The 15,976-nt window shown below is 41.4% G+C and overlaps 1 protein-coding gene across 6 annotated transcripts in view; it reads left to right on the top strand.

Annotated features, from left to right (window-relative positions):
* ANO4 (anoctamin 4) overlaps positions 1–15,976 on the top strand; it is a 452,569-nt gene that overhangs the window by 15,833 nt on the left and 420,760 nt on the right. For all 6 annotated transcript variants that reach the window (XM_027593730.1, XM_027593729.1, XM_027593733.1 and 3 more), the window contains exon 3: positions 5,747–5,998. In XM_027593730.1, coding sequence (XP_027449531.1) covers positions 5,747–5,998 — 252 coding nt within the window. The remainder of the gene's footprint in view (positions 1–5,746; positions 5,999–15,976) is intronic.

The raw sequence follows: 15,976 nt of genomic DNA, 5'->3' as shown, positions 1-15,976 counted from the left end.
TTTTTGTGTTCCTAGACCCAAGTCCAACGTGTGTGGAGGTTCTCCTCGGCCCCCCAGTACCAAGCAATTTTCAGACACCAGCAGGGTGTCTGAGATTTCAATTCAATTCTGACACCAAAGTCACCTTCATTAGTAACAAGACACCCATGTCAGTTTCATGGCTCTGAAGCGTTTTCAGCAACTGTGGATGAAGACCAAATATATCTGGAAAATATATTTTGGTCATCTCAGTGACCAAATAAATATTTCTTATTAAGTCACTTTGCACCTAGTCTAGTCAGCTTCAGCCACTATGTCAGGGTGTTATGGATTGAATTGTGTCCCCTGAAAAGATACGTTGAAGTCCTAACCTCTGGATGTGGCCTTATTTGGAAATGGGATCTTTGCAGATATAATCAAGTTAAGAAGAGACTCCATTAGGGTGGGCTTCTAATCCAAAATGACTGGTGTCCTTACACGTAGGGGAGAAGAGGCACAGACACCCACAGGGAAACATTATGTCATGGTGGAGGCAGAGATTAGAGGGTTATGTGTGTAAGTCAAGGAACACCAAGGGTTGCGAACAGCATCAGAAGCTAAGAGAAAGGCATGGAACAGGTTCTCCCCTAGAGACTTCAGAGAGAGCACTGCCCTGTTGACATCTGTTCAGGCTTCTGGCTCCAAAGTTGTGAGAGAATAAATTTGTTTTTTTTTAAGCCACCCTGTTTGTGGTATTTCATTAGCAACCCTGGGAAACTAATAACAGCAGGTCCTTATTATGCAGTCGCCTCTGAAGGGGAGGTGGGTATGACAGACTGTTTTCTCAGAAGGTGATGGCATAACTGAAAGGCTCTTTTTTTTTTTTATTTTTTATTTTTTGAAAGGCTCTTTAATGTCGCTTCAGTTCATGTCGCTTCAGTTCCCTGACTCAAAGTGGCTGAAACCATAAGGAATTTATTTCCCATAGCAGGAAGACCAGCGGCAGGTCCGGCCTTGGGATGGGTTGATTAAGCTGCTCAATGATGTTGTGAAAGACCTTCTCCCCTTTGCCTTCTGGGAGAATTTATCTTAGTGTGGCAGCCAGATGGCTGCCATGGTTCCAGGAACTGCATCCAGATATAATGATCAGAGGGAAAGGAGCTTTGGTGCCTTCCTCAGGCTTTCACTTGAGGAGCTGAAACTTTCTCCTGAAGCCCTCAGGGACTGCTCCTATCTCACTGGGCAGGATTGGGTCACATGACCCCCCTTGAACCAATGATTGGCAGGAGAGATGAGAGTCTCTTTGGACACATCAGAGTGGAGGTGGGAGGGGAGGGGATGATACCAGCTTGCCTTGAGTACCCTGGCTGAGTGGGGCCCACTGAATTCCCAAAGTGGGACTCTGTTGGGAGGAAGGAGAGGGATGGATTCTGTGCAGGCATCAGGCAGTGTCCACGGCCCACAGTCTTTTTTTTTTTTTTTTAAAGATTTTATTTATTTGACAGGGAGAGAGAGAGAGAGAGAGAGAGAGAGAGAACGTGCGCGTGAGCTCCCAAGCAGGGGAAATGGCAGGCAGAGGGAGAGGGAGAAGCAAAAAGAGGGAGAAGCAGACTCCCTGCCCAGCAAGGAGCCCCACAAGGGGCTGGATCCCAGGACCCTGGGATCATGACCTGAGCCAAAGGCAGACGCTTAACTGACTGAGCCACCCAGGTGCCCCTCACTGCCCACAGTCTTTCTCGTTCAAAGCACTTGGGCAATATTTATAGTAAAAGCAGAAAATAATTAACAGCCTTAGACTCAAAGTACCGGAGGGAGGACAGATCTCTGGATCACCCAGCAGTTCTTTTTTAAAAGCTCATTTTATTCTTTCATCTCCTGTACTTCAGTCCTTTCAGAGTACTTTCCTTACTTCGGAGTAAGGAATACTTCCTCATCCATTCCATTTAAGAAAATAGCATACTGTGGACTTCCTGTTAATAGTTCCTTATAGGAACCTATGCCTACCGAAAGAAGAATTGCTAAACAAAACAGCAATAATAAAACAACTAAGAAAAACAACGACAACAAAAGCAACTGAGGAACAGAATAAAAAGACTCCTGAAATCTTTCTATTTATCTGTGAGACTCTTGGATAAGTCCTTATTTTCTGATCGTAAACTCCCACTCTACATGTGTATGAGAGATTTAAACACGTCATAGTCAATGAGCATTTTTTTTCTCAAGACAGCTTACAATTTTGAGTGTTCCTTACATGCCTCTTTTCATGATTCTGGGTGATATGTTGGCGTAGAACTCCAAGGGAACTGAGACCCCTGCTCCTACCCGACTCCCCAGCAGGGGACACAATGGTGGGTAAGGGAGAATGGGTTGGCTACCACTGTGACATTTGTGTTACTTGTGTTACTGACATTTGGACACCAGCTGTTCCCCTGGATGGTTGGTTATCCTCTCAAAATACTTTGACCTCATTTTGCAAATTTAGGCTGGTCTATTTATATTCCATTAGAATCGTGCAGTTTTATCATAGTCAATTTGTATCAATAGCATGGATTAAAATATTTGCTAATGAACTTCATTTCTGGAGTAAATGATGTGGTAATTTTCTAAACTAAAAAAAAAAGGGCTTGTTAGCTATGTGTATGATGTCTTTTCAAAATTAACTGTATACTATAAGTCAGCTATCATTTTATAAAAGAAGTGGTAAAATCTGAAATTGTGGAGAATCCAGATTTCATTGGGACTTTTAAACATAATACTTTTGCTCTGTGTGCTCTATTCTGTATAATGACTCTAGAGGAGCTTGGGAATGTGGAAAGAGAAGAGGGTTAGTTTAAGCAAGTTTCTGAATGAAGCAACAGGTGCTCGCTTCGGCAGCACATATACTGAATGAAGCAACAGGCAAGGGAAAACATGGTCCTATATTTATTTTCCTTGTAAAAGGATTCTCTGGTGTAAATAGAAGGTGATACATTTTCAAGTTAAAAAAAAAAAAACATCAAGGAACATCAAGTTAAATGGAGAATTCTGGAATTTCATTGCTATGGTCCAGTGAGCTGTGGGAGAGGGTTGATCATACAATAAACAAATTTGCATCAGAGGTTTAGTCCGACCAATATGATCAGGGCAGGCCTGGGGTCCGTAGCATTCATTTCAGTCCTCGGCAGCTCTGGCACTATTGCAATCCCAAACACTGAGAATTGGTGTGCTCATTGATTATCTTCAGAGGCTCCAAAGCCCTCACCTTCATCACCACATTCCACATAGTAGAACTCACCTTTTAGGAAGGCGACTTACCAAGAAGAGTCCAAACAATCCAGTAGGCACGTTCTCAAGTTTATCACCATTTCCCTCTCCTCGAGCATTCTGGTCCATTGGGATTTGTATAAAGTTGTTCAGGAAGGAATAAATAACCTGAGTGATTTGTGTGTGTGTGTGGGGGGGGGGATAGGCCCCATTTCAAGCGCCCAGAATCCCTCTTGTCACCTGCTTTCTTAGCACCCGTGTTGTCTTCAGTGAGCCTGGGCTTAAGTCTTGACTGTTGCTTCTGTGGAGCTATTGACCTTGAGGAAGTAATAATGTCCGTCGGCCTCAGTTTCCTTATCTGTCAAATGGGAATATTAGTAGGATCTGCCTGACAGGATTATTGTGAGGTTTAAATGAGGTGGTGCTGGTAGGTCCCTAAGCACAATGCCAGTAAGTGTTAGACGGTATTGTAATTTTTAGTGGATTTATTAGTTTATGACAGTGAAGTAGGTTGTTTGTTCCTAGGCCTCACCCATGACTTCTGTGTGGGTAACTACTAGACTTATGGCCTTGGTCCCAGTTCTCCTGATCCTCACTTCCATTTCTCTCCCAGCTACCTGCCAGACATTTCCACATAGATATTTCCACGAAGGCTCAAACTCCTCATGTCTAAAAACACACTCAACCTTCCTCAGCCCTTGCAAGGCCAGTCCTTCTGATCGCCACCAGGCTGAGGAAATCTACCATTCCGTGTGCCATGAGTGTTCTCTGACATCTAGCTAGTGAGGGACAGAGCTACCTGGGGGCCCCAAGCTACTTTCTTTAGTCAATGTCACGTATCTCTCTGGACTTCTTTCCTGCGCCAATACTTAAATGTGGTCCCTTAGTAATACTCCCTTAGCCTCTCCTTCACAGCTTTTTGTATCCTTTCCTTGCCACCGGCATCTAGGAACTCAGTGAACATCAGGTATCCACTGAGTACCAGCTCCGAGCCTAGCTTTGTGCTGGGTACTAGTGGAAGAGAAGGGAGGGAAAGAGCCGAACAGGGGGATATTGGGAGGGTGTTTCAATGACTAAGACACCCTCGAACCTTGAGGAAGGCTCAGTTCATGAAGGAGCCATGCATGGGAAGAATAAAATGCTTGGCTGTTAAAGTGTAGGCAGGGATTGTTTGACACGTACCGTGTTCAAGTGGTTTCCAGCACAGTGTGGGTGGGCGGCCCCAGACACCATCGTTCAGGCTGCACAATCTACACAGGTGTCCTTCCTTGTTACCTCCTCTGCGCTTTCTTGATTCCTCAACCTGCCCGCCCTAATTTGGACTTTCTCTTCCAACACGTCCAGTCCCCACACACCAACACTCTGTAGTGGGCTTTCCTTCACAAATGTTTAAAAAAGCATGGGGGTGTCAGAGGAGGCCTCTCAGAAGAGACAACCACCAGAGCAAGAAGGGACAGATTCTGGCTACTTGAGCTGCCATTAATTTGATTATGCCAGTCCTCACTTCACAGACTTTCAGGAATATTGTTTTGCTTGCCAAAAAATTTAGTTTTCTTACATTGACATTTAAGACCCTCAGATGTCTTGTATCAACTTACCTTGCCATTCTTGTTCCCCCCCCCCCCCCCCGCCGGCTATACTTATATTCCTAAATCCGGTATCTAGTTTGCAAATATAAAGGCCTGGAGAAGTTAGGAATATAAGACAAAGGAGGGAAACAGGCTGGGAGTAGGGTGTTAAGGAGTGGTGGGGACTGTGGCAGACTGGCATTCCCTCACTCCACCTGAAGAGAGTCGCTGCTGGAGTTGCTCCAGCTGACACTGGCCACGTGGGAATGTGGTCCAATGTCTCTTGATCTTGAGGAGAAGATCAAGAGATTTTTCAAGAGAAGCCAGAAAGCTGGATTCTCTTGAGAACTCTCTAGATTTTTATTGTTGTTAATTTTAATTTTAATTTTACTTCAAATTAAGGCAAGCATGGGTCAAACAAAACATATCTGCAGAACAGATCTGTCCCTCTGTTTCCTCTGGCCTCTAGGTTGCAACCCTTGTTTGTAAGGCCAAGTTCATACCACCTTCTCCATGACCTCGTTCCTCCGCCCAGAAGAGCTTTCTCCCCTGAGATCCTGGGTGGGGTGGGGGGGTATAGCTGTCCTACTTTAAACTCTCTCTTTCACTTCACTTTGTACTGTAGTTAGTTATGGTTTAGGGGAAGGAACACAGATTTTGGAGTCAGACAGATCTGTGCTTAAATTCTGCCTCTGGCACTTACCGGCTGCTTGACCTAGGGCAAGTTGTGATCCAGTTTCCTCATCTATGGAGCTGAAATAGTAACGGTCTCCTTGTACAGTTGCTTACTAAATGTATGTTGAATGGTGAACACAATCCATGAAGTGTGACGATTCCTGCCTGTGTATTAGTAACATGCACCCTTATCTCAGGTGGTGTTTGATTTGACTCATAGCCGAGACTTTTGAGAAATACAAAAATGGATATGGTAAGAGGCTTGGCTTGCCGCTTCTAACCTACTGTGTTTGTCTTGCCAGGCTATGATGTTTCCGGGCCTGTTGCAATCGGGCTCACCCACTGGAAAAACCCATATGCACAAGGCAGACCCGCCCTCCCATCAGATCTGCCTCTCTTCGTCTCCAAAGATGCGGGCATCCCTGTGTACCACCGATCCCTCAGCCGCAAGACTGAGCCGGCTGCACCTTTGTCTTGCCCAGCGTCACTGTCCATCACTCCAGTGCCTTCTTATAGCAGCAGCAGCCAGGAAACCCTCAGTCAAGACACGACAGGTAATGGTGTTGGCTCCCTATTGGAGATTCAGGACTCAGTGTATTTAAGGGTTCCTTCATGCCTTTACCTGCTGAACAAATTGCATCTGCGTTTCTGCTTGTATGATGCCGTGGACCCCGACAATTCCCCTGTATTCACTGGCCTTTAATGGCTTGGCTGGACATTGAAAGAAAGTTAGATGTGTTTAGAAATATTTGATCTAAGTGTTAGTTCTATTTGGTAAAAAGTCATCTGCAAATCAGCTCTGAATCAGAATTCCCAGTTTTGTCATATGAATTTTTGTTAGCTTAATTTCTTTAATCCTCTGTTTAGGGACAAGGCATCTTTCTTGGGCTAAACTCTTGTATTCAGAAAAGTTATCAGTAAGTCAGTCATTTTTGAGTCCCTTAGTTACTACCAATTCATGTTGCTCCACCAAACAGATCTATGTCAGGGATCTGCCGACTGCTGCCAATGGGCCAAATCTGAGCTGCCCACCTGTTTTTGTGCAGCTCAAGAACTGGGAATAGTTTTTGCTTTTTATTTATTTTTTATTTTTTTATTTAGTTTTTGCTTTTTTAAAAATGACTGGTGTCATCGTTCATTCATTAAGTCTAATTTCGTCTTAGTCATAGGTGCTATAACAATGCCCAGACCAGGTAGTTTATAAAGAACAGAAATCATTTCTCACAGTCGTGGAGGTTTGAGATCAGGGTGCCAACATGGTCAGGTGAGGGCCCTTTGTCAGGTCTCAGATTTCTTACAGTATCCTCATATGGTGGAAGGGGCAAGGGACTACTGGGGGGTCTCTTTTATGAGAATGCTAATCCCATTCTCGATGGTTCCACGGTCATGACCTAAACATCTCTCAAAGGCCCCATCTCCTAACACCATCACTTCAGGTATTAGGATCTCAGGGTATGAATTTGGGGGTGGGGGGGCAGACACTCAGACCATATAGTCGGAAAAAAAAGAATGATAATATTTTGAGACATGAAAGTTATACAAAATTCAAATTTCATTGTTCATATATAAAGTTTTATTGGGACATAACCACACTCATTCATTTAGGTATTGTCTCTGGCTCCTTTCCTGTGACAATGGCAGAATTGAGTAATTGTGACAGAGACTGTATGGCCTGCAAAGCCTAAAATATTTACGATCCATCCCTTTGCAGAAAATGTTTGCCAGCCGCTGATCTGTGTGATCTTTGGGAGTCATGACTGAAACAGTCAGGGCAAGAAAAATGCTCACAACATATCGCCTTAAAATTTATCACTTACATTTCACTTTAAATGAGTTACAGAAAGCTTTATGCAGGGATAACTAGTTAATTGTTTTTATTTCTAAAGTCTAAGTTGGAACTCTAAATTACGAAAAAAAAACATCTATCCTGCCACATTTTTCTTCTATAGATATAGCACTTAGGAGTAATGGCTTAGTTGGACAAATCCAATGTGTAATTCCTGTTCTGGAAATAAATCTTTTGAAGTTGACACTCACCAGTCCCAATGACACTGAACAATTCACAGATGCTGCCACCTAGAGGTGAGATGCTCATGTTGCAGAAGTTCCAGATTATCAAAAGCAATCTAAAGCAGTACTAAATGTGAAGGATCCACGTTGAACTTGTTAAAAATGAAGATTCCTGGGCTCCTCCAGGGATGCTGTGTCCATGGCAGAAAGCAAGCTTCATCAGTCTGTATTCTGCAGGCTGCCCTTTCCTGAGATTTTGGTTTCTGAAGTTCATCTCCATACCCTGGGGGACCCCCTCCAAAGTGTCTTTGGTTAAGTGGCTAGATGGTATTACCCACCATTGAGCCTTGAGGGACATTTGCATACCATTAGCTCTGCCATGGCAAAAACGAACTATCTTTCTAGTTGTCCTGATTGAGGATCAATTTCAGAGTAGAAAAATCACGATCTGGGTTGAACTTTGAAATTTCCTGGGTTTTGATGTTTATCATGAATGAAAATCGACTCTGCTTGCTTTAAAAGTTTAATAAAATCTGAAGTTAAGAAATGAAGTGCTGCCTTTGGCCAGGGTAGCTGCAGGGTTCTGGCATTTCTTGGCAAAGAGGAGTGTGAAATGGCAGCTGCCAGGTTAACATTTTGTCACGTTTCTCTGTGAGTTGACTTTTTTTCTTTCCATAGAGCACCATACTCAGAAGCAATCCAATTTCTAGAGGAGGTTTCTATTTTTAACTTGCAGATCTTGAAAAACAAATTAAAAGTGCATAGTTTTCTTCATTCCTGGGAACTTTCCATTAGCAAAAAAAAAAAAATACTGGATTTTTTCCAAGCAACTGTTTATTATTATTTTTATTTGTATACTTACAAAGTTAACCTCAACATTTAAAGATATATTAAACAAGCATGTATTTTATTATAGAAAATTGAACATGCTGGCATAGCCTCTGTAAGTCTCAATTATGATTATGTATAGGCTATTTATTATATTTATTTGGTTTCTTACAGCAATTTATTGATTTTAATATGTATTTTCTGTGTGAAAGCATCTAGTTTACTTTATCCTTCCTTCCTGGTTTTTTTTTTTTTAAAGTAAGGTTAATGTCATTATTTGTTTATATTTTAGTTTTTGCTTCTCTTGCTAGTTTGAAGAAACCTCTGGGGTGAGATAAGTCAGTTCCACTACTCCAGAATTTCCTAAGGATTCCAGATTTTGCCAGACATCCCTTCACATTTCTAAGCCATCTTTCTTCTGCACACACTGCAGGTCTAATGGGAGGAGCTGACAAGCTTTAATCACAAAATCTCTCTACACTTATTTATTGATTGTTGGGATTTTCTTATGTTTAAGAATTTCTCCAAGCATATTTAAAAATAATGTTTCCACTTTATAAACCCCACCACTCTACAATTCTAGAAGCAATTAAAAGGAGAATGCCGAGAGCTTCTGGGATTGTTGTTTTATTGAGCTGTTTGTACTCTTGCCACTGTCCTATGCCACTGCATGACTAACTTGTACAATAGGTTCTCTTGATTTGACTTTACTTAACCCTACTTGCCACCTTGCACAGTGAACAACCTGTGAAACTCTGCATGGTGGCCCTGGACATGGCACTCCTTCCTCATGGTGGAGAATATTTTAATCAGTAAATCAACTGTAGCAGGTTAAGTTGCAAAAACAGTCTCCATTGTCTGGCTGGCTCTATCCATTCATCCTTTCCAGCCATCCATCCTTCTAATACATATTAAGTTCCCACTCTGTGCCATGTACTGTGATAAGTCCTTGGAATAGAAAACTGAGTAAGGCATCACCCCTAAGGAGCTCAGAGTCTAGAGGAGGAGACATATAAGTAAATCAAGTATTTTAATTCAGTGTAATAAGTGCTAAGATAGAAGATTTCACATTAGGTGATCACATACATATTTTGTTATTGAATTACTTCATTAACATACTATTAAAATACAAATAATAAAGTATTAAAATATGCTGTTATAAAAATTTAACATTAAAATATAGTCATAAAAACATATTGAGTACAAAAGATGTTATTGAATTATTTCATCAATTAAAAGAAGATAAATTTGAGAGAACCACAGGAAGAAAGTCTGGAAACTGGCTCTGTCTCAGATATTCTGTGTACGTTTGAGACCCAGTTTTTGATGATCAAGCTTTGCAACTTGCTTCACTACCCGCACATGACTTACATTTTTGGTCATTCTCTGCCACCAGCTGATTCTTGGTCACTTTCTCCTGTTGTATTCAGTGCCCAGCTGCATGCTGATGACTCTAAAAGTGCTATTGCCATGTCTGATTTCCCTGCCAAGCTTTAAAGATGGATTTACACCTGCCTTCCAGAACTTTCAGTCTGGATATATCCCAGACATCTTAAAACTATGTGCCACAAAAGGAACTTTCTCCTGGTAGCTCTCAGAGTTGAATTTCCTACTCTCTCTAATGGTGTCACAGTCTGTCCAGACTCCGAAGCCAAAAAGTCAGTGTCCTCATGCTCAACTCTCTGCTGGCCATCAGCCGTCACAGCCAGCTGGCTCTCACATGCATTATGTTTACCTTAGAGATATCTCTAATTAAGAGCATTATCATGAACCCTACTAACACTATCTCAGCTCAAACTCATTCATCTCTACCTGGACTAGTGTAGTCTTCTTATAACCAGCTTCCCTACATCTTAATTCTTCCATGTCCACGGGGGTCACTTTTCCAAATTCATCTCTCTGTCTTTCTCTCTTGCTTTCTTTCTCCCTCCCTCTATTACTGCCCTCTTCTATCAACTGTGAAAACCTCTGTTATTTCCCCCATTGCCAACAGAATAAAGTCTAAACACTTCATATATGGTACTTGAGGGCCTTCCTAACTCGCTTAGCTGACCCCCTAACATCTATCACTACTCTCTTCAGATGCATCCACACCGTGGTTACCTATAATTCTTTACTGATCCTCAAAGATTCGTGATTTTGCACATGCTGTGTCGTCTGCATGGATACCCTTCCTTACACTCTTCTCCTAGAAATTTTTTTCTTCAAATGTACCTAAGAGGTGACCTTCTCTGTGAACTCTTTTCCTTTTCTCCTCAGCATATTTAATCATTTTTTTTCTCTTTCCACTGGCAGTTTCTTCTGACATCTTGAATTCTGCTCTTGTTAGATTGTGAAATAGTTTTCTTTTCATGTGTGGCTGACCTATTAGATGTAAAGTTCTTGAGTTGAGAATTAGTGTCTTAATCATGTATTTGTTTGGTCAGTGTAGAGCCTGGTATATAGGAAGTATATTTTCTATGACCATTTCAACTGCAGATTAGACACAGTTGAAGAGAATATTAGGCCTGGAAGATAGAGCTGTAGGAATTACCCCAAATGCAAAATAGAGAGATCGGAGGTAGAAAAACAAGAAGGAGGAAGTTGAAATATAGAAGACAGAATGATAAAGTCCAACATACAATTAATAGAAATCCTGTTCTAGATTAAGAGACTAGAAGGAATGGAGAGACATAGAATATTAAAAAAAGACAATGAGAATTTCCCAGAATTGATGAGAGACACAAATATTTTGATTCCAGAAATACAACGAATACCAAGCAGAATAAGTAAAACTAAACATATTACAAGCATATTATGGTGAGTCAACAAAACACCAAGATAAAAATATTAGAATTCTGAGGGGGGAAAACAGATTTCTTGCAAATGAGAAACAAACTGAGGATAGACTTTCTAATAATAATGATAAAGGCCAGAGGACAGTGGATTGGTATCTTAAAAGGGCTGAAGGAAATAGTCCATTCAGCCAATTCAGAATTCTAAATCCAACTAAATGATTATTGAAGAGGAAGGTCAGTGTAAGAACATTTTTGGAAAAAGATTGGGAAAGTATAATCAATGCACACCTAGTGAAAGAATGACTGAAAAGCCTATTTTAGAAAAGAAGGACATTGAACCTAGAAGAAAGGACTAAGATGAAAGAAATAATGAGGGGAAATATATATATTTTTTAATTCAAAAAGATCCCTCTAGAAGAATGGTTTTCAACCAAAAATGATTTTGTTTCATGGTGGACATTTGGCAATATCAGGAGATATTTTTGGTTGACACAAGTGGGCAGGAGGTATTACAGGGTTTGAGGCCGGAAATGCTGTTAAACATTCTGCAATGCATGTGACATGGTCCCTAACTCATTGTTCTATGTTCATCATTAATTCTTAATGCTACTTCCTCCCTTTGAGTTTCTCTTTCTGTGTGTTATACCTTGTCGTTGCAATGGGCCCTGCCTTTGTGGCATTTCCAGGGCTCTGTTCTTGCTGCTCTATCTGGGGCTGTTCTTTTTTTTTTTTTAAGATTTTTAATTTATTTATTAGGAGAGAGAGAGAGAGAGAGAACGAGTGGGAGGAGGGGCAGAGGGAGAAGCAGACGCCCTGCAGAGCAGGCAGCCCGATGCCGGACTTGATCCCAGGACCCTAGGATCATGACCTCAGCCAAAGGCAGATGCTTAACCGACTGAGCCACCCAGGTGCCCTGGGGCTGTTCTTGATAAAGTATGCCTTTGGCACTTTTGATTTTCCTTTTTCCTTATTTCTTCCTGTCCTTTAACTCTTCCTAAATTTTATTTCATGCTGCACCTAGTAGGCCTTTTCTCTTCTTGTTCACTTCTATCAGTTTCTCAACCTTGGTATTACTGACATTTTGAGCTGAGTAATTCTTTGCTGTTGGGGCTGTCCTGTGCACTGTAGATGTTTAGCAGCATCTCTGGCCTCTACCCAACTGGATGCTAGATGTGACAACCAAAAATTATCTCCAAACATTGCCAAATGTCCCTGGGTGGAGGGTGCAAAATTGTCCCCAGTTAAGAACCCCTGATTTACACCAATTAAATCTGGTCCTGTTTTTTGGAGTTCTGCTTAGTGGGAGTAATCTGGTAACCTAATTGTTGAGAATGTGTTTGTGGGTTGTAATGAATTTTATCTTATATTTAACAAGAGTCTTCTGCAAACTGTATCCTAGTCGAAAGCATGGAGGGAATTTCTTTCCAAAGAGGGAGGTTCCCCCCCCTCAAGTTTAAGGGTTTAAGGTGTCACCTTTTTTTTTTAAAGATGTATTTATTAAGAGAGGGAGAACACGAGCTGGGGGAGGGGCAGAGGGAGAGGAAGAGAGAGAATCTCAAGCAGAGTCCATGCTGAGCACAGAGCCCATCACGGGGCTTGATCCCACAACCCTGAGATTATGACCTCAGCTGAAACCAAGAGTTGGATGCTTAACTGAGTGAGCGGTTCCTCATTTGTGAAAGGGAAGGAAGATGTGAAATGACTATTCTCTGTTTCAGATTGGTGATCATTTCCCAAGTGTCTAGCTTTTACCTGTGTTCCTACAATCTAAGCACAGCACTGTGTCTTGCCATGGGATCCAGATGTTCCCTTACCTTTCCTAGTGACCTCGTAAGCTTACCAGTGCTTCTGTATGTGTGAACTCAGAAAACTCAAGATATGCCAGACTATGGTGATGCCATGAATTTGTCTGAGATATAGAGTACCTTAGAAGAGGTATCTATTTAATAGCATGAATTTAACTTCTTTCAACAAATTGTGACCAGATACGTTCAGAAGTGATGCTGAAAGAAACAGGGGAGTTTTAAATTTCAGAGGTAGGGAGCCACAAAAAGTGACCCTGCAACTTGAGCTCCTGATGTGACCACGAGAGTAATCTGACCCCGGTGGGAGCTCAGTGGTCTCCCTTTTAGAGATGCCCAGAGATGCTTACTGACCTGCCCCTGCTTGCGTACTATGTGCCCAGGCTGAAGCCAAGAGTTCTGCTTGAGTGTCAGCCCAGCTCAATTCATGGTATAGAGTGACGCAAGGACAGCTGTAAAAACAGGACAATATAAATTAGATACAGTTTCTAAGCTATTATATTTTAAAAACGTGAAAGAGGTCAAAAGGTAGAAAGGAAAGAAACGAAAGAAAGAAGGAAAGAAGAAAAGAAAGAAGAAAAGAGGATTTCTTATACACAGCATAGGGTTGGGTCTTGTGTTTTTATCCACTCTGACAATTTGTCCTTTACGTGATGTATTAGACATTTAAAGTGATTGCTGATACTGTTGGATTAATATCTACCATGTTTGTAGCTGCTTTCTATTCATTGCATTTGTTCACTGTTTCTTTTTTTTTTCTTTTTCTGCCTTCTCTGGTTTTAATTTAATATTTTGTATGAATCATAATGGAATGGTGCCTACCTGTTTCTCTTTCTGCCTTCAAAATTTTTCCTTTTGTCAAAATGTCCCTGAAAGAGTGTTTCAATTTTTTAAAAAGATTTTATTTATTTATTTATTCATTCATTCATTTATTTATTTATTTATTATTTTTACAGAGCATGTGTGCACATGGTGGGAGGAGTAGGGGAAGAGGGAAAAAGAGTCTTAAACAGACTCAGCGCTGAGCCTGACTAGGGGCTCGATCTCATGACCCTGAGATCATGAGCTAGAACTGAAACCAAGAGTCAGATGCTTGACCGACTGAGCCACCCAGGTGCCCCAGCAGTATTTCAATTTTAACTTTACGGAAAAAATTTACTGGTAAGGTTTATGTGAAATATGGGTCTGATGACTCACCTACTTAAGTTAGGTAATTGTAACAAGTAAAACCACTTGTCCTGGCTTTTCGGAAGGTGATTTGTGGTTTTCTAGAATACTGATGGGGTAGAAGAGATAACAGTAGAAGGGCCTGCGTTTGAGGAGAGGTTGTTTAGATAAGGGACTGGTGTTCAAGGCAGTGGGGCCAGTATACCAAGGCTGATTCCAGAGCAGCTGGAGTAGCTGTACCCTTGTATTCAAGGTTGAGCACTGAACACATTGTCCACGGTGATACTGTTGCATGTGCTAGTTGGGTTCTCTCGGGCTATTACTCTGATTATTTCCAAGTTTTTTTTTTTTTTTTTTGGCATCCAGTGAATTAATTGACATTTGTGATCAGGTCCAGAATCTTAACCACCACGTATATGCCACTTCTCTGAGAAAAACTCATTTTAGCTGGGGATTACCTGCACTTCCGGACTAAGGATCATTGGAAATATTCATTTGACAAGACAGTTGGCTAAGAGAAATAAATCACTGAGCTTCCTTCAAGTTTCCTCATTTCCCTTTGTTCTTTTAAATTTGGCTATATTGTTCTTTTCAGAAATCAATGCCATGCCCTGTCACTTAATTTCTGATTCTAGCACAATCCTGTTAATTCCTTCTCTCTGTGTGGTAGTTAGTTTTAGAAGATTGAAGACGTCAGTGAATCAGGAAATTCTTAATGGCACATGAGGACAAAGTCAATTAAATGGTGCAGCTATGAAGTTACTTGAGGATTTCTGACATAAGAAATTGAAGAGCTTGACTTAAAGCTGTATTAAATCTGATTTGCGAAGAATAATATACTTTAGAATCAAAGGCATTCAGGTGCTCCAATAAAGTCATCCGTTCATCTAGTCATCTAAACTCTTGCTACTCCAAGTATTGTCCTCGAGATAAGAGGGCCTGATTGAAATAGTTCCAAAGGTGTGGATATGATGGGCATTTTAGAGATAGCTTCAATTGGACTTGTGATTAACAAACGTGGTATGTAAGTGGTGATCCCAAGTATTTCCATAAAGTTAAAATATGATACTGAAGCTTTGAAGCTTAGACCAGTGGCTCTCAAACTTTAATGTGAATAAAAATCACCTGGAGATCTTGTTAAACTGCAGATCATCTTTTAGTAGCTGTGTGTGTGGGGGGGGGTGAGATTCTGCATTTCTAAGATGCTCCCTTGTGATGGTTGTGGAGCTTGGAATTTAGTATGAGATGCAGATAACAATATTATACCAAAGAATGTATGGCTACCAACAGGCAGGTGCTGTGAAAGGGATCGTCTTAAAGATCCTTGGTAGTATAGTTTTGATCAAAACATGTGTCTGAGTTCCCAAAACACTCCATAAAGACATTTGCTTTACCACCAGTTGTAAGTGGGAGGTCGCTTGTGATGGGAAAATTATTGACCTGTGAGGTATAAATGTTCTCACTTTTTCATATGCATTGTTTAGATACTAAAAACCAAACCCCAAACCCAACAACCTTGGTTTGGGTTCTCTGGGAAATAGATTCTGAATGAGAGATGTACATGTAAGAAGTTTATTGGGATCAAGGCATATGTGTGTGTAGGGGGGATGGAAGGGTGGAGGATTAGGCAGAGAGTGGATCTGGACTGCAATGATCACAGAGGCCTCAGCCCATCACAAAAGGAGACCTGGAGCTGGGATGACCCTTCAAAATTGTTCCACCAGGGGGCTTTTGGACCCTCCCATCATTGCCTGAATGCAACCTGTTAAGGGAAGGGGTGATCTTGAGAAATTTTCTTTGAGAGCAAGGCCCAGAGGGAGACTCAGCTGAGAGCCATACAGCGCCAACACTGGCAGCAGCTGGGGGAGTAAGATGGGGCAGGCTAGCATCCACCACATTGGCTGGTCGAAATGGAGGAAGGGGATATAAACGGGAAGGCAAGGTGGAG

Source organism: Zalophus californianus, chromosome 9 (assembly GCF_009762305.2).
Source record: "Zalophus californianus isolate mZalCal1 chromosome 9, mZalCal1.pri.v2, whole genome shotgun sequence".
Lineage (NCBI taxonomy): Eukaryota > Metazoa > Chordata > Mammalia > Carnivora > Otariidae > Zalophus > Zalophus californianus.
Note: the sequence above shows the minus strand (reverse complement) of the source record. Positions and strands in the feature narration are given on the sequence as shown.